At 36.6% G+C, this 24,412-nt stretch overlaps 1 protein-coding gene across 1 annotated transcript in view; it reads left to right on the top strand.

The window, feature by feature from the left end:
- Positions 1–695: 695 nt before the first annotated feature.
- Positions 696–24,412, top strand: part of LOC107725702 (potassium voltage-gated channel subfamily B member 2-like) — a 49,072-nt gene continuing 25,355 nt past the window's right edge. The window contains exons 1-2 of the mRNA XM_016535076.1: positions 696–1,115; positions 2,143–2,841. Coding sequence (XP_016390562.1) covers positions 2,260–2,841 — 582 coding nt within the window. The 5' untranslated portion in view covers positions 696–1,115; positions 2,143–2,259. The remainder of the gene's footprint in view (positions 1,116–2,142; positions 2,842–24,412) is intronic.

Genomic DNA, 24,412 nt, shown 5'->3' on the forward strand with positions numbered 1-24,412 from the left:
TCTCCGTTCCCTCCTTCAGGGAACGAGGGTTACATACACCGAGACGATCTCCATATATAATCTTTATGAATAATAGTATAAATGATTATAATTACATTAAATGTAATAATAATTACATTTTATATTTGTATAATTTTAGACAAATAAATGTATATATATATATATATATATATATATAATGAAGTAAATAGGAATTTATTGATTAATGAGAAATGCAAACTAGAGAAACCAGTATATAGTTTATTGCATTAAAAGTACACAGTGTCAATACAGTATGGTCAATATTTATTTATTTTAATATACTTTTTAATTTGCTTTTATAAACTGTATGTAATATAATTTTATAAGATCACTAGCAAGGGATAGACATTTTACAGGTGGTCAATATAGATTTATTATTTTTATTCTACGCCTATATATTCATAAATGTATGGAACATAAACTTTGATAATAACTACAATACCACTGTAAGGTTATTTGATGAGTCTATTTTAAGCCTAAATGTGGCAAAACTAATATCACACCTTGTATACTTGTGGTGGACCACTGAACTCTTGAGAGAGAGAGAGAGAGAGAGAGAGAGAGAGAGAGAGAGAGAGAGAGCGCGAGAGATTCCTGTTGAAGTTGATCTGCTGCTGCCCTTGCTTATGTACAGACCAATCCAATTAGGTTTCACCTCAAGGCTGTGATGCAGCTCGTGCTTCAGACGATCCATTCCGTCCACACGCACACACACAAACACACAAACACATACAGTACAGACACACATACACACGCGCTCAGTGTCGCTCTTCTGCAGCTCCACACACAGTGCGCGCGCGCCCTCCGCTTTTACGCGTCTGACATCTGCAGACATCCCGACTCACAGTATCAAGCCATCGATGGAGGCAGCGCTCTTAGCGAGACAAGGGGAGCTCTTTTAGTTACAGAGATTTCCCGGTGTTCTGTGCGATCTCCTCACCCCTTTCATGTTGAACAAAATGTGGAACACATGTCCGGTCATAACTGAAGCCTCCGCTGAGAGCTAAGAATCTTAAAGGAAACCCGCAGGCGTCTTTTCTCCCGTTTGCGCGCACAGCGGTTTGTATATGCAAACGGTGGTTTACTTCAGGAAGGTAAGAAATATAGTTTGTTGCATAAACATTGTTATGGCAAGTCGTGATGCCTGGACGTCACTTGTTTGAGTGGAGCAGCTGAGATGAAGTGAAAGGAGATGTGTTTTTCAGAACAGGATCATTGTTTAATAGCAAGGCTGCAAAGTTAAAAGCAATGCAACGCATACAGTAGAACGGTTTTAATAGACGCTGATGCGTTTGACAGCTCTTAATGTGAGAAACACAGTGGTCCAGATGGACACACAAGTCCACACACAAAGATATTTTGGGGGATTTATGTTACTTTATTGCTTTGGTATATTGACTTCTAAAAGAAAATAAGATAGTTTAATGTTTGTGGATGATTACTGGAGAAAAAGAGAATGTTTGGGTTACAGAACTGTTGCATCTTTGCAGTTTTCTCTCTTTTACTAAATACAAATTATGTGTAACCTTTTAATCTAAAATATTTTAGATTAATATTAGTCATTTTTTCACTATGATAGAATCAACTTGACTACATCAATGATAATTTTTAAGGGATCGGGTAGAAAACAAGCATTAAATATTGCAGTTTTTAGTACTGTTAATGTCAGAAAATGTGATTAAGTTAGTTAAATTTGTGCATAAAATAAAGAGGTTATGAAGCTGCTCTTGAACGTAACCATGAAATGATAGAAGGCCAATGATGAATATTGAATGTGGCAATGAGATATTGCTTGTGTTAATTACTAATTCTATTTAGCTTAAACAAGATGTGCCACTATTCTCTTAGCTTAGGCTTTGGTTTAGTATACCAGAGCTTAAGTTTCTTCTTTACATACAGGGCACGCTTGGCTGGTGATATGTAAATCGTTTCTAATGCTGGCATTTAGTTGTGCTTCCAGATGTACTTTGCAAAACACTTACAGAACAATCTGACATATTCCTAATGGCTCTCAGAGGAGGGACTTTTCCTAAATAATTATGAGCTGGAATATTTTCCACTGCATAGAAAAAAAAATGTAATTTCAAGGTGGAAACAACAAGTGTCTGTCTTTCTTCACAGCCATGGAGGGACTCGTCTAAGGAGGACCCAACATAGTCATCTTTTTCCAGTTATCTTCTGGTTGATTTTCATCTTTAAACCTCTTCCTGGCAAGAGCGGCCCGTCTCCTTGCACACAATGGCAGAGAAGGCCGAACTTGGGGTTCCGAAACCTGGAGGCAGATCTGCGACTTCGCTTCCGCCCGAGCCTATCGAGATCATCCGGACCAAGGCCCGGTCCAGGAGGGTCCGTCTCAACGTCGGGGGCCTCAACCATGAGGTCTTATGGCGGACCTTGGACCGGCTTCCCAGAACCAGATTAGGCAAGCTCAGAGACTGTAACACCCACGAGTCTCTAATGGAGGTCTGCGATGACTACTGCCTGAATGAGAACGAGTACTTCTTTGACAGACACCCTGGCGCGTTCACGTCCATCTTGAATTTTTACAGAACTGGAAAGCTGCACATGATGGAGGAAATGTGCGCTCTGTCTTTTGGACAAGAGCTTGATTACTGGGGCATCGACGAAATCTACCTGGAGTCGTGCTGCCAGGCTCGCTACCATCAGAAGAAAGAGCAGATGAACGAGGAGCTGAGGAGAGAGGCAGAGACTCTGAGAGAGAGGGAAGGAGAGGGGGAATTTGATAACACCTGCTGCCCAGACAAGAGGAAGAAACTTTGGGATCTTTTGGAGAAGCCAGGTTCATCAGTTGCTGCTAAGGTAAGATGCCGTGGTACACAACGTGACAGTCTGGGCCTCCAGGGGTTTTTGGCAGTTCGCCAATAACCATTTTCATGTAACAACACAAGTCCTTACTTATTAATGATGAGGTGCAGTTCAACCTCAGTGTGTGTTCTGTTTTATCAGTACATTTGGTTGTTTCAGAGTAGCTCTGTTCCAAAACCTAGTGAGCTACAGGTTCGTCACTTCTGAGACAGCATCCTAACTGTTAGAAAATCTCATAAATTATCGATTTGGAACACTCTAAATTGGCTGTATCGCACAGGAGATTCAGCTATTGAGTTTGATGTTAGCATGTTGCTAAGCTAACAGTACAGTACTCTAAATACAGCCTTCTTTTTTCTGTTCCAAAACCTAGTAACTATTTCGTTCACTACTAAGACAGCTACCTTTTGAGAATGGAACCTCCTTAGTGATCAGAATTTCATAGGCAGGTCCCAAACAAGAGACTATTTTAACATTAGAATCTCTTACATTAGCATGTTGGCAAGTTAAAAGCACAATAATGGTGAGGTCACATTTACTATTGTTTAACACATTTTTCAGGGTGAAATACAGTAATTTCAATAAGAAAATCCAGTCATTTCAATAGGGATTTGATGCACTGACCAACAGAAAACTGCTTGGTTTGAAAGTGACCTATGTGTGAGCTGTGTTTTATATATCGCTATACTAATTACAATCGACAATGGACCATTTTACCTGTGAAATTTCGCTAATGTGATTGCACCTTAATAAGCACCTTCATTGCACCTTTAAAAAATAGCACACAAAAAAATTTATTTGGTAAAATATTCTGTCTGCCATCTTAGAGATTGGACATTCAATGGAGTGCATTCTGGGATTGCCTTCTTCAAGAAAGCTAACCACAATGCTTTTGGTTAAAATCGTGCAACAACAGCGTCTCACTAAAATGGCCACACTAAGTTTTGGAACAGAACATTTGTGTCTGGTAGGGCTGTGCAAAAAATCGAATGCGATTTTCATGCGCATCTCGTCAGTAAAGCCGCTTCTGGTGATTAGTAGTAAATCTCCAGCACGTGCTTTCAGATGGAGCGGCATTTACTACACCGAGCCGTAGATCACTGACAAGCTGCCCAGCCCTAGTGTCTGGATATTGTTATTATATTGTTCCAGTGGTAACAGAAAGATCTAAACTGATCATATTTATGCCTACTGCAAAACTGCTGTGCAAACATGTTGTTTGGCAAATTGGGTGTAATACTAATTTCAGTAGCAGGGAAATAACTTTTTTGTAAGTGTAATGTACAGTGGATGCAAAAAAAGGGATAAGTTTTGATGCTGCAAAGGTTTTGGTCTGTGGTTGAAGAGGTTGTTTTGCTGTTACAGATCACAGACAGTTGGCACCAGTTAGCAGTTAGCTGTCGTATGCAATGTGTGCAAGAGCAGCTCTGCTCGTTGAGTCAGAGTGACCATGTATGTCATTGTCACATTAAAACTTATGAATATTATCATGCATAAAATGCATGTGATTTAGTGCTTGCTGAATTTTTGAATGCTATTGTTGTATATGTAAAGAAGGCCATATTCCTTTCATCTCACACAATGCTACATCTATCCAATTACATTAATTTAATCATTCATTGTACTTGCTCACAATGCAAAGATAACTCATTGGTGTATGTCCCGTGTAGCTTCTAATGTGTGCCTGTATCTATGGGAGTACAGTGCACTCTAAGTCATCCATTGGCTGGGGGAATGCAGATGAAATTCAATCACTGATCATTTACGAGGAGTGTCCAGCATAGAGCTCAGCTCAGATCAGGATTATATGTCACGTCTGAGATAACGTATCATAAAAACATCCTCTTAAAGTATGACAAAAGTACATGGATGTGAGACATAATGAAAATAGTTGTTATCATAACCGCTTTAGATGTCCTGCAGTGCGTGTTGTTTTTACCACAAATGCAGTGTCATCCGTTTTGTTGAACATTTCCTCCACCTCTATGGGAATCATGGCTGATTCAATTTCAGCCTGCCTCCACCCGCTTAATTTATGATACAGGCTCATGATGGAAAGAGCAGGAAGATTGTGGTAATATAGAAGGCATCAGCTGTTTCCTGCACTGGGTGTGGATTATAAGAGCTCTGACACTCACTGTGGTCTGGGAACACTGTGGTAATTCCTTGATTTTACCTCACAGGCAAGTAAGGGAGAGTCATTTGTGTTTGTCAGTGCTCTGTTAAGGCTTTCTAAACAGCATGCACAGGCACAAAGAGAGAAAATTACATGCTTGGAGTGTATGGTGTGCACGTGTGTGTTCCCAAATGTACGAACAACAGCTTGCTCATAGATCTTTGCCTTAGAGCCTCATGCAGTTTGAATGAGGGAAGCCTCTTTATATTCACAGGAAATCCCTCATATTAAAATATGTGCATGGTGCTGAGAAACCAATTTAAAGCTAGAGTGTCTCATTTTTGAGTCACCAAACAGAATGATTGTGCAAACATGGGGGAAATGTAATTAATTAAATGTATTAATTGTATTGTCTTTTTTTTCAGTGTAATTTAGATGTGTTAGTTTTAATTTAATTTATTTTTATTCATTTATATTATTTTTATTTATTTTGTAGTTTAGTTTTAGTATTTTAGGGCTGCCAACGTTATTGTGCTAACCGGTATACTTTTTTCAGTCTAGTGTTATTGTTATCTAGCGGTATTTTCATGTTTAATGCATTCATGTTTAATGCAGTTTTATAATATACAATGTATCAAAACTAAAAAATAACTACATTATTAATTACATTAAATACATTATACTAATTACATTATACTAATACATTAAATACATTATACTAATTAATTTGTGAACATTTTTTTTATTTTATTTTAGTTAGTTTTGCAATCCTGACAATGTACTTTATTTGCTTCCCACTTATGTTTAGTTATTATTTTTTATGTATGGTTTGTAATTTTATGTCAGTATCTTCTAAACCTTTAATGACAGACCTGCTGTGAGCTACGAGGCTGTTAATCAATGATATATGCCTTTGTTGAAGCCACCAGCCTGCATTATTTATATTTTTTAAATAATACCATGAAAAAAAGAAATGTACACCAATCAGAGAATCATGACAAGCAAATCACGGCAAAAGAACACATTAGTGCCCACCCAATCCCATGAAACACTGCAAATGCCGTAGAGTCAGTCTCCCTACACTCTCAAACTACTTAAATATTTGCATATATTTGCATATTTGGCAATAAACGTAATATGTACAGTTTCTACAGTATGTACACAATCAACAAGTTTAATATTTCTCAATAGTTTTTCATTTGATTGCCAATTGCAATGCTTCATGGGATAGTAGATTTTACTTTAACTAAAGCCGTCAAGTACACAGTCTTATACCTTTGTCTTCTTGTCCTATTTTACTTTTTTTTGCTTCGAATGAACGTTTTTAATGTTGGGATTAACCTCATAGCTTGTTTGTTTGGTTCCTAAACAAACACTTTTTAAAAATCCCTATGGAAAAAATATTGCTGAAAAAGTGGATGGGCACTGTTGCACTGTTAGGCAGTTCAGCTTTGAGCTGCAGAACATTTACAGAGTGAGAGAAAGAGTAGAAAACAATAAATAAAAATGCTCTTAGCAAATGATCCGATCATTCCCTGGTCAGTAAAGGACCATTACATACACGAATCGCCCTCACACCGCTGCGACACTGCACGCACACATACAGATATCTCATTACATCTCCTCAGAGGAATCTCCACTAATGTGTCCAAACATTACAACACCCAGCAATCATTTACCACGCTTCCTTTACTGTGAACACAGGTTAAAAATGGAAAAAGAGATGATTGACACATTCTTTAGGGGGTCAGACAAAAGGTAGAGTCGCATGAGACCAGTATGTTTAGAGAAATTGATGGACTGGATTGAGAGAGAGAAAAACTGTGGTAATCTAAGTGAAACCCCAGCATGCATCACCTCCTGAATCAGTTATTTTCAAACACTGGCCATGAATAATAAATGTATGTAACAAAGTTCATAGTCACGGGAAGAAGGAGGCGGGAACCGGCGAACACTTAAACAAAACTTTAATAAAATAAACCAACACAAAATGAAAGTAAAGCGGCAGCCCCTCGCGGACGACTGCCGCACACAAAACACAAAATAAACTCCAGGCCTGGTCCTCTCTCGTCCCACTGTCGTCACTCCTCCCTTTTATCCTTCCGGAGCTCCTCCGTGAGACTCGAGACCGGTGAGTGGTGCAGGTGTCGCTCATTATCAATTACTCCACCGGCCTCGCTCCGTTCCCACGGCTCTCGGCCCCACCCCCACTCGTCACAATGTAATAGTCAGTTCACACACAGGCACAGATTCACATTCACATAAACACACACACATACAGCTTGAAGTAATGTTGTGGTCCTGCCTTACAGAGGTAACATTCACAGAGGAGAGAGAATAATTTGGGAGAGTTGCACCTTGACGTTATACGCCTATAAATAGGCAGCCAGCTAATGCAACAGTAGCCTTAGGTGAGGGTAGAACATTTTCACTCACCAAGGGGATTGTACCAAAGGATGAAAGATATAGGAAGTCCTTCACAGGACAAACCGAGAAGGACTGGTAAAAAGAAAACAAGATGCGTTAATCCAAACGAAAGTCATTCATCTTCATAATGAATCTCTCATTTAAAGATTAAATATAGAATTCAGATGATGCTAAACTGCGTTAATAAATCAAGGTGGAGATGACGGAAATGCACTTTCATGTACAGTAGTGGAGGGCTTGTGCAGCGTTATATACAGTAGGGTCATGCATCATACATTAAACCGTATGTTTGTCCACATCTGCAGAGTTTCCTTCAGGAACTAAACCACATTGGGTAATGTTGGGTACTAGCACATGTCTTCCATTTTATTATAATCAGAGTTGTAAATAAACAAAGTAGCTGTAAATACAACATGCTAAGAGATGGAAGGCAACATTCCTACCAGATGCATTGCTTCAGGTGCTCTTAGTAAGTGTGTCACTGAATAATTTTACTTGCTATATAATTGTCTTTTGAGGCATTTCCTGCAAGTCAGATTTTATGCATTTATTTATTATTCAGATATTTTCAATGCCATATATATTCAATGCCGTATTCCTGTGATTTCATTGCTATATATAGGCATTGGGTATTTTTTTTCTTTTTACATTTAGATACTGATAAATCCTTCTGAAATGTTAAATGAAGTTTAAAATACATTGAACATATTTAGTTAATATCATTAATAATCATTAATAATACCATTTATGACAAATACATTAAATTATCTATATCTACATTAGATATATTCAATGCCGTATTCCTGTGATTTCATTACTATATATAGGCATTGGGTATTTTTTTTCTTTTTACATTTAGATACTGATAAATCCTTCTGAAATGTTAAATGAAGTTTAAAATACATTGAACATATTTAGTTAATATCATTAATAATCATTAATAATACAATTTATGACAAATACATTAAATTATCTATATCTACATTAGCTTTAAGTAAGCATTAAATGACAGCAAAGGTAATCTACATGTAAAAACAGAAAAAATTAGCAGAAACAATTAAACATCCATTTATCAGCCAATACGAATAAGTTAAAAAGCCGATAACCGATATTGTACCAATATATTGTGCATCTTTATTCTATGAACATGAACAGAGGATTTTTCTGATGTCTTTTTTTAGAAGATCTCCCTACATTGATATTGTATCAGTGTTTTTTTTTTTCGTTAAAAATGGGATAGAACTACTTCACGCACTTCACCACTTGATAATATGAAAAGTAATGAAATCACATTGCATAATCAGGCCCAAAATTGCCTTGATTCTTCAAAATAAATAGAAATGTATAGTGAGGCCCTGAAGCTCACTCAGTATTTGGTTGGTTCATAATATGTGATTTATTTATAGTCTCATATGCTTCACATAGGCCTACACCGCAGTGCCCGTGTATCTTTGTTATTGCAGAGTAACAGCTGTGCCCTGTAGGTTTAAGTGACTGTCGCAGAATTGTAGAGCTCACTCAAACTTAAGTTAATAACCTTACTGAGTATTCATGCTAGAAGTGTCGTTTTTACATGTTCGGCTAATGCACCTCTCGCATTGTATTTATGCCAACGTTTCAAACAGAATTATGAGGCTAAAATATGCCACAAATCTGCACCACGCTGGAGCTCGCACTAGCAGGCTGATTTAAATGAACCAGTTTGATTTAAAAGAGGGATCTAGGCCTAGTTAATGTCAGGTCTTTGAAGCAACAGTATATTTGCCAACATGTCAAATTTAGAGGAAGTCTCGTAATAATAGAGTGTGAATGGATTTACTTATCAAGACATGAATGTAATTTTTATTTCGAAATAATATTTGGTTGTCGTTTCTATTTAATGTTTCCACGTTTTCACTTGAGTTTGTGTGTGTTGCGGTATATGTGTGTTTTATAGTGTTATATTTTGCTTTTAGTTTTAATACAGTATTATTATGCTGCAAAAGTTAGTATGTTAAATGAGAATTTAAATAGCAACATAATTTCTCATGGCTTTCTAGTGTTATCACTTGTAACGTTTATATTTATTTACTGAGCACTTTCACACAACGGACCATTGACCAAAGTGCTGTACAATATGTAAACACATAATAAAACAGTCTCAAACATAAAACACAACACTAAAACCACAATAAAATGACAGTGAAATAAACTCCACAATTTCAATATACAGAGAAATGTCTATAACCCATTAAATGCTAATGCAAGGAAATATTCCTTAAGATTGTGTTTAAAAGCTGATCTGAGAGAAAACGATAATTCATTCCAGAGTTTTGGAGCTATCGCTACAAAAGCTCGATCTCCACTTCGCCGTTTAGTTCTTGGAATCATCAAAGCCAGCTGGTCAGCTGACCTTAGAGACCGTTTTGGCTCATATTTTTCAATCAGTTCCACCAAGTACACAAATGACGTTAATGTTAACAAATGGCACCTTATTGTAAAGTGTTACCAAATTTTCTTATTTAATAAATGTGGTTTACAAAATTTGAATTTAATTAATTATTTATTTATTTATTTTGCTGCCAAAGTTAGTGTGTTAAATGATAATTCAAATAGCGACATACAATTTCTCAGGGCTTTCTAGTGTACTTTTTTGCCATTTTCTTTTTTAATAAATGTGGGTTACAAAATGAATGAAACCAATACAATAAAACTAAAACTAAAATTGTGGCTAATTTTATTTTATTTTAGGTGGTTTTAGAGTCATGAAAATGTATTTTAATTCACTTTTTTAGTATCATATTTCATAAACAATTGTAACACCGGCCTGCTCAACACACATCTTCACGTGTGCGTTTGTGTGTGTGTGTGTGTGTGTGTGTGTGTAAACAGGCGACTGTGGTCTGCTCCCAGGAAAGTCTCAGTCAGAAGTCGATATGGTTCTTCACTTTTATCAGTGGTGGAAAGAAGCAGCTGGTGGATCTAGAGATTATTACTCACCTTTCATCGATGCAAACTGTGTTTTGTTCTAAAAAAAAGCCTAACTTTTTCAGAACATGGATCTTTTTTGATATTTTGCTTTTGTGAAAGCTTTGATTTTTCAAGTTGGACTGTACAGTAGTTTTTGTCATTACTTTTATAAAGACACACTTCCAGTATCATTTGCCACTTAGCTTGTGTGCTTTGCGGCTGTGTACGTCCCATCAGATGTTTAAATCGCATTATCAATACACCAAACTGACTTTCAACGCCATGCTGTCCTTGAATTAGAGGATCCCTCTGGTCCAGCTGTTATTTACAGAGCAAAGGCACCCTCTTCTAAACTGCACTAGTGTAGTTACATAATACTTTCCAGAGAGACCTAATCAGCATAGGCTAACATTTAGGTGCCACATCCTAAATTCTCTTTACGCATTCATAATCAGATAAGAACTCTTTGGATCCTCTGGCTTTGTATTGGTTGCAGAGCATCACATTTGAAGGGAATGTTCCAGACTTTGCCCTTTGTTTAAAATTTGATCATAAAAAGCTTAGATGCTTTTGAATCCTTGAGAATTTACATTAACATTCAACCTATGGATATACAGTAATCCAATTTGTGTGGTGCTCACATGTCTATATACTTCAATTATACTCATAAAACCTTTATTTTGTAATTTTTTACTCATCCTCATGATATTTACCCCTGTAATGTTTTGTCTTCTGTAGAACACAAAAGAAAATGTTTAGCAGAATTTAAATAACAACATTAAAATTCACAGGAATTCCTGTGGTTGTTTATTGAAATTTTTGGTAACACTTTACAATGTTTCATTAGTTAACAATAGTTAACTGTATTAATTAACATGAACTAAGCATGAACAACAGCATTATTGATCTTAGTTAAAAGGGTCATATGATGCGATTTCAATTTTTCCTTTCTCTTTGGAGTGTTACAAGCTCTTGGTTCATAAAGAAGATCTGTAAATTTGCAGTCTCAAATCCAAAGAGATAGTCTTTATAAAAGTTAAGACCACGCCTACCTAAAACGGCTCGTTCGAACACGCCCCCACATGTCTACGTCGCGATGACAGTATAAGTCATTATAATGTCTATACCCCATTAAATGCTAATGCAAGGAAATATTCCTTAAGATTGTGTTTAAAAGCTGATCTGAGAGAAAACGATAATTCATTCCAGAGTTTTGGAGCTATCGCTACAAAAGCTCGATCTCCACTTCGCCGTTTAGTTCTTGGAATCATCAAAGCCAGCTGGTCAGCTGACCTTAGAGACCGTTTTGGCTCATATTTTTCAATCAGTTCCACCAAGTACACAAATGACGTTAATGTTAACAAATGGCACCTTATTGTAAAGTGTTACCAAATTTTCTTATTTAATAAATGTGGTTTACAAAATTTGAATTTAATTAATTATTTATTTATTTATTTTGCTGCCAAAGTTAGTGTGTTAAATGATAATTCAAATAGCGACATACAATTTCTCAGGGCTTTCTAGTGTACTTTTTTGCCATTTTCTTTTTTAATAAATGTGGGTTACAAAATGAATGAAACCAATACAATAAAACTAAAACTAAAATTGTGGCTAATTTTATTTTATTTTAGGTGGTTTTAGAGTCATGAAAATGTATTTTAATTCACTTTTTTAGTATCATATTTCATAAACAATTGTAACACCGGCCTGCTCAACACACATCTTCACGTGTGCGTTTGTGTGTGTGTGTGTGTGTGTGTGTGTGTAAACAGGCGACTGTGGTCTGCTCCCAGGAAAGTCTCAGTCAGAAGTCGATATGGTTCTTCACTTTTATCAGTGGTGGAAAGAAGCAGCTGGTGGATCTAGAGATTATTACTCACCTTTCATCGATGCAAACTGTGTTTTGTTCTAAAAAAAAGCCTAACTTTTTCAGAACATGGATCTTTTTTGATATTTTGCTTTTGTGAAAGCTTTGATTTTTCAAGTTGGACTGTACAGTAGTTTTTGTCATTACTTTTATAAAGACACACTTCCAGTATCATTTGCCACTTAGCTTGTGTGCTTTGCGGCTGTGTACGTCCCATCAGATGTTTAAATCGCATTATCAATACACCAAACTGACTTTCAACGCCATGCTGTCCTTGAATTAGAGGATCCCTCTGGTCCAGCTGTCATTTACAGAGCAAAGGCACCCTCTTCTAAACTGCACTAGTGTAGTTACATAATACTTTCCAGAGAGACCTAATCAGCATAGGCTAACATTTAGGTGCCACATCCTAAATCCTCTTTACGCATTCATAATCAGATAAGAACTCTTTGGATCCTCTGGCTTTGTATTGGTTGCAGAGCATCACATTTGAAGGGAATGTTCCAGACTTTGCCCTTTGTTTAAAATTTGATCATAAAAAGCTTAGATGCTTTTGAATCCTTGAGAATTTACATTAACATTCAACCTATGGATATACAGTAATCCAATTTGTGTGGTGCTCACATGTCTATATACTTCAATTATACTCATAAAACCTTTATTTTGTAATTTTTTACTCATCCTCATGATATTTACCCCTGTAATGTTTTGTCTTCTGTAGAACACAAAAGAAAATGTTTAGCAGAATGTCAAAGCTGCCCTTTTTCATTCAATGGAAGTGAATGGTAATCATGTTCATTTTAGTGAACAATGACTTAAACTTTGGTCTGCTTTCACCACATATCATATGTCTTCAGAATAGACCACTATTATGATGCTTTAATGGTGCTTTATTGTCCATTTTGGAGTTTGTAAGCTCTAGTCCCCATCCATTTCCATTGTATGAAAAAGTGCAGCAGTATAAACATTCTTCAAAACTTATCGTTTTGTGTTCCATAGAAGAAAAAAAGCCATATGCATATTACTAGCATACTGGCTGTTCATTAGTACTTATAAAGCACATATTAATGCCTTATTCTGCATGATCGTATTTTAGATCCCTTACTAACTATTAATAAACAGCAAATTAAGAGTTTATTGAGGCAAATGTCTAAGTTAATAGTTAGTTAATAGTGAGAACTAGTCCCCAAAATAAAGTGTAATCAAAAAGCCATATGGGATTGGAACTTTAAGTGGGGGTGAGTAAATTCTGACTTTCAAATTTTTATTTTACATTTTTATTTTTGGGTAAACAGCTTTTGCAAAGCTGTTTGCAAAACAGCAAAACTCATAAGTCTTTTTAAACAAATGTAGTACCTTTGTGGACAAACCATTTGCATCCAAAAAAACCCTGAATGGCAGATTGTACAACCATGTGGCCATTTTTCATTTTGTGAAATAAACCCAGCACAGAAAAATTGCTACAGTTATAGGTCGGAGAACAAGTGATGGAAATGTCAGAGTAATTATAAAATGGTACCACGATAATGCTAACCACAACAAAGAGCACTAGCATCAGACACAAACAAATAAGTGTAAATGACATGGGGATATCATTCAGGAGGCTTAGATTATCTCAGGAGCTTAAGGCATCTGAAGTGATCCCATTTGGCTTGTACAGGACAGATATTTAAAGGGGTTATATGATGTTGCTAAAAAGAACATTATTTTGTGTATTTGGTGTAATGAAATGTGTTTATGTGGTTTAAGGTTCAAAAAACACATTATTTTCCACATACACAGCAGTAAATGTAAGGTGAAAATTTTTATTTTATCTGAGGAGTTTTTAAACTGGAGAAAGAGAGGAAATATCACTGGGCAAAAAAAAATCTAGGACTTGCCTCTTACTATTGACTTCATTCATTGATCTGCACCAATGAAATCCTTGGCATTTCTGATTTGCTGTTTTAATTATTTCACACATAACCCAGAAATCAATGGTGCTGGTAATTACAAAAGCATGGAAGTGTAAAAAACAAGAAACAAGACTTTTCACACCAAGCTCAAGACAAATATGCTTCACGCTTAGTGCTTTGTTTTAATGGCCCGGCAAGAGAGCTTGCTGGCAGGAGACATCAGAAACATTGGCCGCGTCATAACATTCCCATGAGATGCCGTGGCATTGCATAGCATGGCTTAATTTTATGTGCTGCTGTGGCTAAAGAAAACAAAGAGACAAGAATGTGGTGAAAGAACAGCTTTTATGTTTAATGTCGATGAAAGTCTGCCAGTAATTTGATGATTTGTCTGCCAAAAATAAACTGCCAAAAAAGAAATATATAATTTATTAAGCAATATGTGTAGAACTCACATCTGTAAAATTGTAGATCAAAGTCACATCCAAGAGGGAAGAAAACTTTTAATTAATGCAAAAGATGACAAAAAAAAGTCTAGATTTGCGTTTTGAAGTATTTGAGACAGAGAAGCACTGAATGAAGATGTCTGGCTGTTCTAAATGAGGTGATGGTCCAGTAGCTGTAGCTCTATTTGAGCCCTGAAGAGACATGGTTTTGTATTCACTGAATCCCTCAGTGGAGAATTTCGATCCCTGGTAAAATTGCTGCAATACATTACAAAAAAAACAAAAAAAAACAGTGCTTTAAAATAAATAAAGATATTGTGTTTGACAGCCCCTTTGAAAATATTCACGGTTGCTGTGAAAGTATACTCTGACCTGATATACTCTACAACTCTTACAATCCTCACCTTCAAGAGATACACAGGTTCAGTCCGGTTTTAGAGTGTCAAATGTGGTTATGCTCATGCGTATTTTGGTTATAAACAGAGATATAAGATTTTTATACATTTAGTCCTGGTTCAAGACAGATTGTCAGTCTGTGCATTGGAGTATTTTTCAGACTCTTTCTGCAGATTGCATCGCATCACCAGTAGGTGGCGACAAGTGACGGTCTTTATGAGTGATGAATGATCACTGGCTGCATCCGAAATCGCATACTCTCTGACTAGTTATTTCTTTTCAACAAGTAATTACTTGGCAACTGTTAAAAAAGTATGTTGTATATTGTATGAATGTGTGTAGTATAAATGCAATCTGGATGTAAAGTACTACATTCGTAAAGATGTCATTGTCATGTGAACTACCAGCGTCAGTTGCGCCTCTTCAGTGCCATTCACAAATCCTCTCCTGTGGCCTCATGGGATAGTAAAGTGTCCATTAGATGCACACTTCAAAATAATGCAAATAGTAGGTCATCCGGAGACTTTTTGCCTACTATTTTATGAATAGAATAAATTTGGAAATACTACTTGTTTCACATATTTGTTTCACATACTGGAATCGCATACTGTGAAGAATACGATTCCAGATGCAGCCATTGAGTCATACGATGATGTGAACTGTCCATCTTAGTGAGTCACTGAATCATTCATTCAAACAATTCATTCAAAAAGACTAATTCATTCAGTAGCGAAACAATTGATTCCTTATAAGTGAGTCATTGAATTGTTCACTTAACCAGTTTGTTAAAAAGGCATGTGCTGGCCAATAAGGGAATTATTTTAGTTGGCAGAGTGAAAATAAAGAGAGAAACTGGAAATATTGTGCCTTAAATGTAAGTTACTCATTTTAAATTCTTGTTTATTGAACTGTGAATCACACTTGCAGTCCTGTTGTCAATTGATCCTGATTACAATTAGTATTTTGCCTCAATTGGATTAAATAACGTTTTGTCCGTGGTGATTTAGACTTCACACAGAATGTGTTTTTGAATTCCACTGCAGTTTTTCCATTAATGTAAACATGCGCTAGACATATGTTTGACCATTGCACTCTCATCTCGCGTCTTTTGTAGCATCTCACGAGTGTGATACTGCATTCTAAAAACGTGGCACTCAAGTTCAAAGAAGTTTTACTTTTTAAAAATATGTCACTAGACCTTGCATTTTTGTCATTGCTGCTTTTCATGTTTTTAAATGTAAAATCGAGTGAATGGGGCTTATGGCGTCGTGGAAGACGTTCTTTGATGTTTACCGTTTGCTATTTTTACAAGCGAAAATGGAAAAGCTTGGAAAAGCTTGACTTTCTATTATTCTTATTTGGTCTGCATCTGTTGTTGCTTAAACAGGACAATTCAAGAGTCACACCTGTCATTCAGTACAATTGCCAGTCCCAAACATTGACTGTCAGAACATGCTCTGTAGATTGAGATCCTGTCAGACAAACTTCTGTGTTTTTTTTTCTTTTGTATGATCTAACACATCACGACCAAATGTCAGTCTGTAACTCCCCCTGAAACTGCATTTTTCTCGAGGTGTGGGAAGACGTGAGATCTTTCATGTCCTGTCGTCTTTCAGGAATGAGAAGACACGGTGGCATACTGGCACCTGATGCAACACTTCTATATTTGGCCGTAGTCTATCATGTTTGCGATGCTGTACTGTATGTGCTCCTCCAGGTGTCCCTGCCGTGATGGGCCACCTGCTGCTGGTCATTGTCAGGGGGCAGAAGGTGTGTCGTGACCACATCCTTCACAAACACTCACAGTGGGAGTGGTGCAGATGATTGATGAACTAACTGTCTCGGTAAAACATCAAGTTAGATGTCAGCAATAGCCCTTGGGTTGTTTCTGTCCTTGCTAGCAAAACAGACGAAAAAGCTGAAACGGAAGTGAGAGACTAGGAAAAGTAGGAATAATAATTAACTACATTTTTCACCCCCCTCTGTGAAGAAAGCCCAGTGTTTGCAGTGTTGCCATGGAGATCTGGAAGGGTCTGGTGCACGGGTGTGAGTCTGACTGCTATCTTAAACTAATGACAGAGCACAATTCCACTTACCAGCTTGGAATAAAAAAGACCATCATTTAGAGCAATAATGTACATAAAACAAAAAGGAAAAGGAGGAATGTGACTAAAATTGGACTTTTAACCTTATTTATTTAACCAAGGGAGTTTATTTATTATTGTTAATAATATAGCTTGTTTTTTTTATGGTTGGATAAAAATTTGGATACTGAGCCAACAAAACAATGCTTGAACAGTTTCTGCAGCCTGCTTGTTATAAAAAAAAAAAAAAACCTTTAAAAGAGGATTTTAGAAAGCTCAGGTGTGTATCTGAGGAGTTTTTGATACTCATTACATTTAATCGTTTTTGGCATTTTTAAACCACAGATTTTATATGAAATGAGGGAAATGTGTACACTGGTAAAATGTTTCATTTATATATAAAAATAGCAGCTTTGGTTGCCATAACCTTACCATAAATTGACAATTTTATTACATATTGTAATTTTGGTCACTGTATGTTTTATAGATCATTTTAGCAGTAGTTTTTCATAAAAAATTAATGTCTATTGTAAATACATTTTCTTTATAAATTTTCATTAAATAATTATAAGGGAATGCAGGTTTCGTCTGGCTTTTCGACTGAGCCTAGTTTCTCCCAAGGTTTTTTCAACATTTCTGTCACTGATGGAGTTTTGGTTCCTTGCCACTGTCGCCTTTGGCTTGCTTAGTTGGGGACTCTTGACTGATTACACAGACACAGTTGAAAGTGAGTCGAACTGGATAATGTCATCACTGAATCATCACTGAATTACTCTTTGTTATTGTCCTCTTGCATTACTGACATATATGATATTTTCCTGTTTTGACACTGTAAAGCTGCCTTGACAAAATCAGTATTGTATAAAGCACTATACAAATAAAGGTGACTTGCTTGACTTGAATTCATCTGCTTATAACAATTTTTTTTTTACAATATTTTACATTAAAATCACACATATTGTCTAGTTAAAAGCGTAATTTCTTTAGCATTAATTGTAAAATAATTTTTCAGTGAATGTTTAGTCTTAAAAATAATTGTCACCTCATTTTAAGATAATTAATTTTCTTCTAAGGAAGGACATTTTACAGTAAAATTACATATACTCTATCAGTACAAAATATAAGTTTTCATTCTATATTGAGAAGAAACTTACAAATTATAGATTTTACTGTAACATTTTTACGCTCTTTTTTTGCTATTGAGATTAATATTTTTTAAACAGTGTATTTTCTTATCATTTTCATCTCTGTGAGAGTCCAAACGGGAGTGCGAGAGAACGAGAACAGATGATGTTACCCAGCAGCCCCCTCAGACATACTTAAACGCGCTTCTTGTTTTCTTGGCACCTACACTGCCCCATCCAATCTATAACCGATCCATCTGCCAAGCAGAAACAGTGGTCGCGAAAATTAATTGTTGTGCAGAACATTTAAGGAGGGAGGGATGCATTCCAATTCTGTTTAAACAGTTACAAAAATATTTTGAAGAATGAAATAAAAATAATAATTATCAGGCATAGTAAAAAGCCAGCATGGAAAATTCAGAAATGAGGAGAGGTGGAACTGTGCCAATAGTTGGACAAGGCGTGATTGTAGGGTGGGGCGAGAGACAATGAGAGAAACTAGAGGAGAGAGAGATGTGGTACAAACTGTTATCAACCTTTTAGAGTGTTACACCAAGCGGCACAAGCCACTGTGGGCCAATGCCAATTATATGTCCACACAGTTTATTTAGTGTGTGCCTGTAGACAGTGCTGTTACTCTCCTGGGCCCTCACTCCTGCTGTGCCCTCAAAGACCTATGTCCTGATCAGGTCCACGATGCGTTCGGCTCTTTAATGAGCTTAAAGTCAAGGGTCTTGGTCTTGGACCTGACAGAAAGTTACAGAGTCGCTCCCAGCGCCCCATCATGGTCAGAACACCATAACCTCTGTTTAACCGACCTTATAATGCATTTCAAACGCCTGAGGGTCAAATGTCAAGTAAATAACACGAGGATGCAGTATCTGTGGTGCTGGGGATGCTTGGTGAGCAAAGGTAAACTTTTGCCATCTGACTGCTCTTCCTCTGTCCTTCCTGTTTGTCTTTGTAAGTCTCCTCCCACACGCTCAGAGCTGCAGGTGCTATTTTTCCACACAGGATTTGGAACGGTAGTAGGCTATTTGTCTAAATTCAGTGACTGCTGGAATATTGCCTTCCTTATTTGTTTGACATTGTGATAAAGCAGGGCTGGATCAGCAAGGACCAAGGGGCTCAAATAGTTTCCCAAAACCACTAAATGGCAAAAAAGCTATTTCTTTGACAAGCATTATAGTCATGTAGATAATGAAACTCTGAAAAGCTGTATAATATTATCTATACAGTGCAATGAATCTAACTAGTGAATACCAAAGGATTTCATGTAACGTTTCCCAATTTGATAAAGCAACACATCTTCATTCAAGTTTTTTTTTGTACAATAGTACAGCAAAACCAAAAGAATTTTTCAAGTGCAACAATTCAAATCTTTGTCCGAGATTAATTCTGTTTTGATTCGTACATATTTATGTATACTCTCATGTCCTGTAGGATAATACGAATTATAGCGAGCTTTAAAAAAGTGGAAGTCAAAAACAATCTTTCATTTTCTGTGTCTGTCATTATTTCAGTATTTGTTTATTCACATTTACATGAGTCAGTTTCAAATGGCATTTTCTTTCAATCTGGGCTGCAAACCAGCCTGAACAGTTGGCATGTTCTGAAAATGACCTTGATATACGCTTTGTCCTTGTCACTCAGAAAGCTATTAGTCGCAAACTCAGACTAAAGAAGATAATTTCACATTTACAATGCACTGATATGTCATTTTCATCTTCAGACATATATAAAAACAATATTTTTTACCATTTGAGGACTGAGTGGTGAAGAAACGCTACTGTTAATGCAGGATTTCAGTCATGTACACTGATTGTGTATACGATTGATTTGATATGATGAACTTACTTTAATTCATATAAGAAGCATTACATTGATCAAAGGTTACAGTAAAGACATTTTTAATATTACAAAAGACTTCTATTCATCAAAGAATCATGAAAAAAAATATATGATGGTTTCTTCAAACTGTTTTCAACACTGATAACAATACGAAATGTTTCTTGAGCACCACATTGGTATATTAGAATGATTTCTGAAGGATCATGTGACACTGAAGACTGGAGTAATGATGCGTAAAAATTCAGCTTTGCCATCACAGGAATACATTTTCATTTTAAATTGTACAATATTTCATAATAATAATGTTTTACTGTATTTTTGATCAAATATATGCAGCCTCGGTGAGCAAAAGAGACTTCTTTCATAAACATAAAAAAATCTTACTGACCCTAAACTTTTGAATGGTGATATATGAGTGGAGGTGCAGTGTGGAGATTGAGATTGAATTGGGGTCTGAGCTTTGTGGATGGAGACCCCCAGACTACTTACTAATCCTCTTTTGCGGTATTACCAAGTCTTACTGCAAATAATTCTGCTACCCTTCTGGGTCAATGTCCCACATTGTTTATCCTAGTCTGGTCAGTCTGTCTGTCTCATGAGTTGATGGTGGCAGTTAATCAATTACAAAAAAGTTTCATGCATCTAATGAAATCTATGAGACTTGTCTGTGTCCCAAGCAAAACCTTAAGAGGGTAATGAGACTGTATTACCGTGAGACTACATGTTGCCTGAGTTGGCCTTTTATTCCTTGTTAAGGATAAGCTACAGAAGGAACACGGAGACCTGAGCACAGCTGGGTTCACAAGGTTTAAAAAGAAGATACAGGCTCAGGCCTAAAACATAGTGAGCTGCCTACATAAACAGCATTTTCAGACATAAGTGTGCTCTTATTTGTCTCAAACTGTAGGTAGCGAATTGTATGTAATTTTTAGTCTGCATTGTAAGGATAAAGCAATTGCACTATATGCACTGCAAGTGGGGATGTTTTAAATTTAGTAACAGCATACATTTTCACATTTATAATCTATCTGAATGTGATCTTGGACAGAAAATGAACATTTACATTTTAAGTTAGGGCTAAGCTAAATATTTACAAATTTGGATGGAGCTGCGGGAAACATACATGTTTATTCATGCTCAGAGGTGCTTAAGAAAGAGTCCCAGATTTTTAAGGATCACATATTTCACTCAGCGTTCATGTGCACTGCATATTCATGTACTTATTGGTTTATTGATTTTGTAACTTAGAATTAGATGTGTGCATTATCTCTTTGCAAGGGCGTTATTTGCGAGAGTGTCTGTTAACGAAGTCGCCGACTATGAAAAGCATCTCAAATCAGGGGTTAATGTTCCCTTTAAGTTAGCTTTAGCTTAATGTATATGTAGACAGCTGCCTATATAGGAAGTAGACAGCAAGTGAGCTCATATGATTTGTAGACACAGCCATTCTAACTACATGAGAATTCTGAATAGTTTGGAGTACAAGAAAAGCCTTGTGGTTGTTTGTGTCCAACATGTAAAAGCAATTATTTCAAAGAGAGCAAAAGTCTGTGGTGATAAAGGAACAACAAGCCTACATTGCTTGTTTATAATGGTTGTGTGCTTCTTTTATGGTAGACGACAATAAATTTGTTTTTTATTATCATTTATTTTTAGCTTTATAAAATAGTTGCTTTATTTTCATTTAACAATGCTTTATATTAGCATAATCTTGTTGAGAACAACTGCGACAAGAGGTGACGTCCGAAGAGGCTGGTCATTTTTAATCACAAATTAAAAATGATAGTAAAGAAAAGCTAAAGCACTTTCTAAATGTTAACAGGTACTTTGTTAGGTAAGAACACACATTCATTTATCTGAACACTTTATACTCAATTGCAAGCAGTGGTGGAAAGTAAAAGTACCATTACCTTCCAAAAAATGTAGTGGGAGTAGAGTAAAAGTACTTGTCCAAAAAACTACTTGAGTAAGAGTAAAAGAGTAGCCTATTTAAAAGTACTCATGAGTATTGAGTAGTGAGTACTGAGCTGTGGATTCTACCCCCTCATAATAAACGCTGTACACCGCAATCGATGCAGATTGGTCCTCAATTTGTGTTTCCAACACACTTTTTCAGAGCGTGCATCACACGCTCAAACTCATCAAAAATCAACAAGTTCAACAAGCAACAACGACTTATCCAAGTGACCGCTGCAGAACGCAACTTAAAATGTACTCAAGTAAAAGTAAAAGTACACAATTTTTAAACCACTCAAAAAAGTACAATTACTGATAAAAACTACTTAATTACTGTAACGTGAGTATTTGTAATTCGTTACTTCACACCCCTGATTGCAAGTCAGCAGATCACTCTGTGTCCTGTGCTGTTTTCCAGATGTGTTTTGGCTATAGAAATGCATTATTTACTGCTGTAAAATGCCATGACTGGCAGATGTTTTACAGACATGGTTTGCAGGCATGATTAATTAATGTCAGATTTGTTGTTGATTATTTTCACAATTGATTTTTCACAAGTTTATAGTTGGTGCAGCCTTACTGTCTTGTGTTTGATATTTCAACATATAATCGCTATTTGTTTAGTCCAGCGAAGCCTTCAGTGTGTATCTGTCAGCATTTATATGTTCCATTGAAAGCATCTGAGCACTTTAGACTGAAATATTGATGGGAACGACATTCACTACAAAGCAATAGAGCGCTGCCAGACAGAATTTGAAGTTTATGAACAAAAATGGAAAAAAGGGAATATCAAACTGAAAGCGGAGGAGTACTTTCAAAGAGAAATGTTCCGACCACAATGACAGCGGTTGGTTGTGAATAACTCCAATGGTCAGTCTGTTGGGTTGCTTTCAGGACACGTTAAGTCCCTGTAAGCCCATGTTTAACTCTCTGAAGGATTCCTGTAATAAAGTAATTGGTCACAATATGGTAGAGCACTATCAGCTTGATAAGTCGCAAGATCGTCCCTCTCTACTGGTATAAAATTTGATCCAAGATTTGTCAGAGATTTATCCTGTCTGTAGTCAGTGGTGATGTATTATGGGAAGTTAAAAGCCTCCCAGACCGTGCCGGGTAAGTTTAAGCACCTTTGGATTTGAAGGTCATGGTTTTGATCCCTGTGCCTGATTGACTCAGATCAAAGCCTGCCATGAGGAGGCCACAAGGACCAGAGACCTTCTGCTGACTGAGCAAAAACTGTCTTCCTCTCAAAGAATATTTTAAAGCAAAAAGGACATGTTTGGGTGATGCACTATATCGGTGCCAGGTTATTGGTAAATATTAGTGTTTTTTTTGTTGTTGTTTTTTTTTTACAACTTGTCGGTAGTGGTTGATATTGGATATTTATTTGTGAATGCTCTGTTTTTACATGTAGATTACCTTTGCCCAATGTTATTTTAGTATTATTTATACTATTTTAATATTTTAATTAAATAATAAAAATCGACTTATTTTTGCATTAATGCATCCCTTATATGCTTTTACTTTAGCACCAAAAATATTTTTGGCTCTGTTTTTGAGTTGCCATTTAATGTCCAGGTTTGGCTCCTGAGGCAAAAATGCTGTTCTAATGCTTCATTGTTATACAGCCTTTATTTAAGTCAAAGGGGGATGACACACTCACAAAATAATTTTTAAATATTGATGGTATCTATCTATCATCTTCATATTACCTGTCTTTCTCTGTCAGTTCTAAAGATAAATCTCTGGCACCTTTGCCTCTTATTTAGTGCTTCTCCATTTCTAAATCTGCCTGCTTGAGGTTATTCTTGCCACATATCTCTTCGCCATATCTCCTATACCTGTCCTCTTTCCACCCACACACCCATCTTCTATATCCCACAAAGCACTGCAGCGCTGCCCTCTGAAGTAATGTGGTGACAAGCCCAAGACTCTCCAAGGAGTACTGACACGCTGCTGAATACCGCATGGTGTCATGTTGTCAAGCGTTCACAAAGAAATATGCGAGATGAAACGATTGTCTGTGATGCCTGTGTGCTGTGTTGGCTGTTTCAGGTAAATCGTCTGTCCTGCCATCTCAGTGAGTCTGCTGCCTGGCCTTCAACTACTTCTAGGGAAAAACTAATCAAAAAAGTCGTATCTTCAGGAAAAAGAGAGTGTTTGAAGAGCGTTCTGTGAAATGTTGTGCGTGTTTGGTGTTTGGGTCCGGGGGCAGCGTTTCCGTATGGCAGTCGCCATACCCTGGTTGTTCGTTGCCATACCCTAGGCGCATGGTGCAACACGATCAGAGGCGGACAGTAACTAAGTACATTTACTTAAGTATTGTACTTAAGTACACTTTTCGAGTATCGGTACTTTACTTGAGTATTATTTTTTCTGGGAACTTATGACTTTAACTTCACTACATTTGAAAGACAAATATTGTACTTTTCACTCCACTACATTTCTATCAAG

This window comes from Sinocyclocheilus rhinocerous, unplaced genomic scaffold (assembly GCF_001515625.1).
Source record: "Sinocyclocheilus rhinocerous isolate Xijiao unplaced genomic scaffold, SAMN03320098_v1.1 scaffold1327, whole genome shotgun sequence".
NCBI lineage: Eukaryota > Metazoa > Chordata > Actinopteri > Cypriniformes > Cyprinidae > Sinocyclocheilus > Sinocyclocheilus rhinocerous.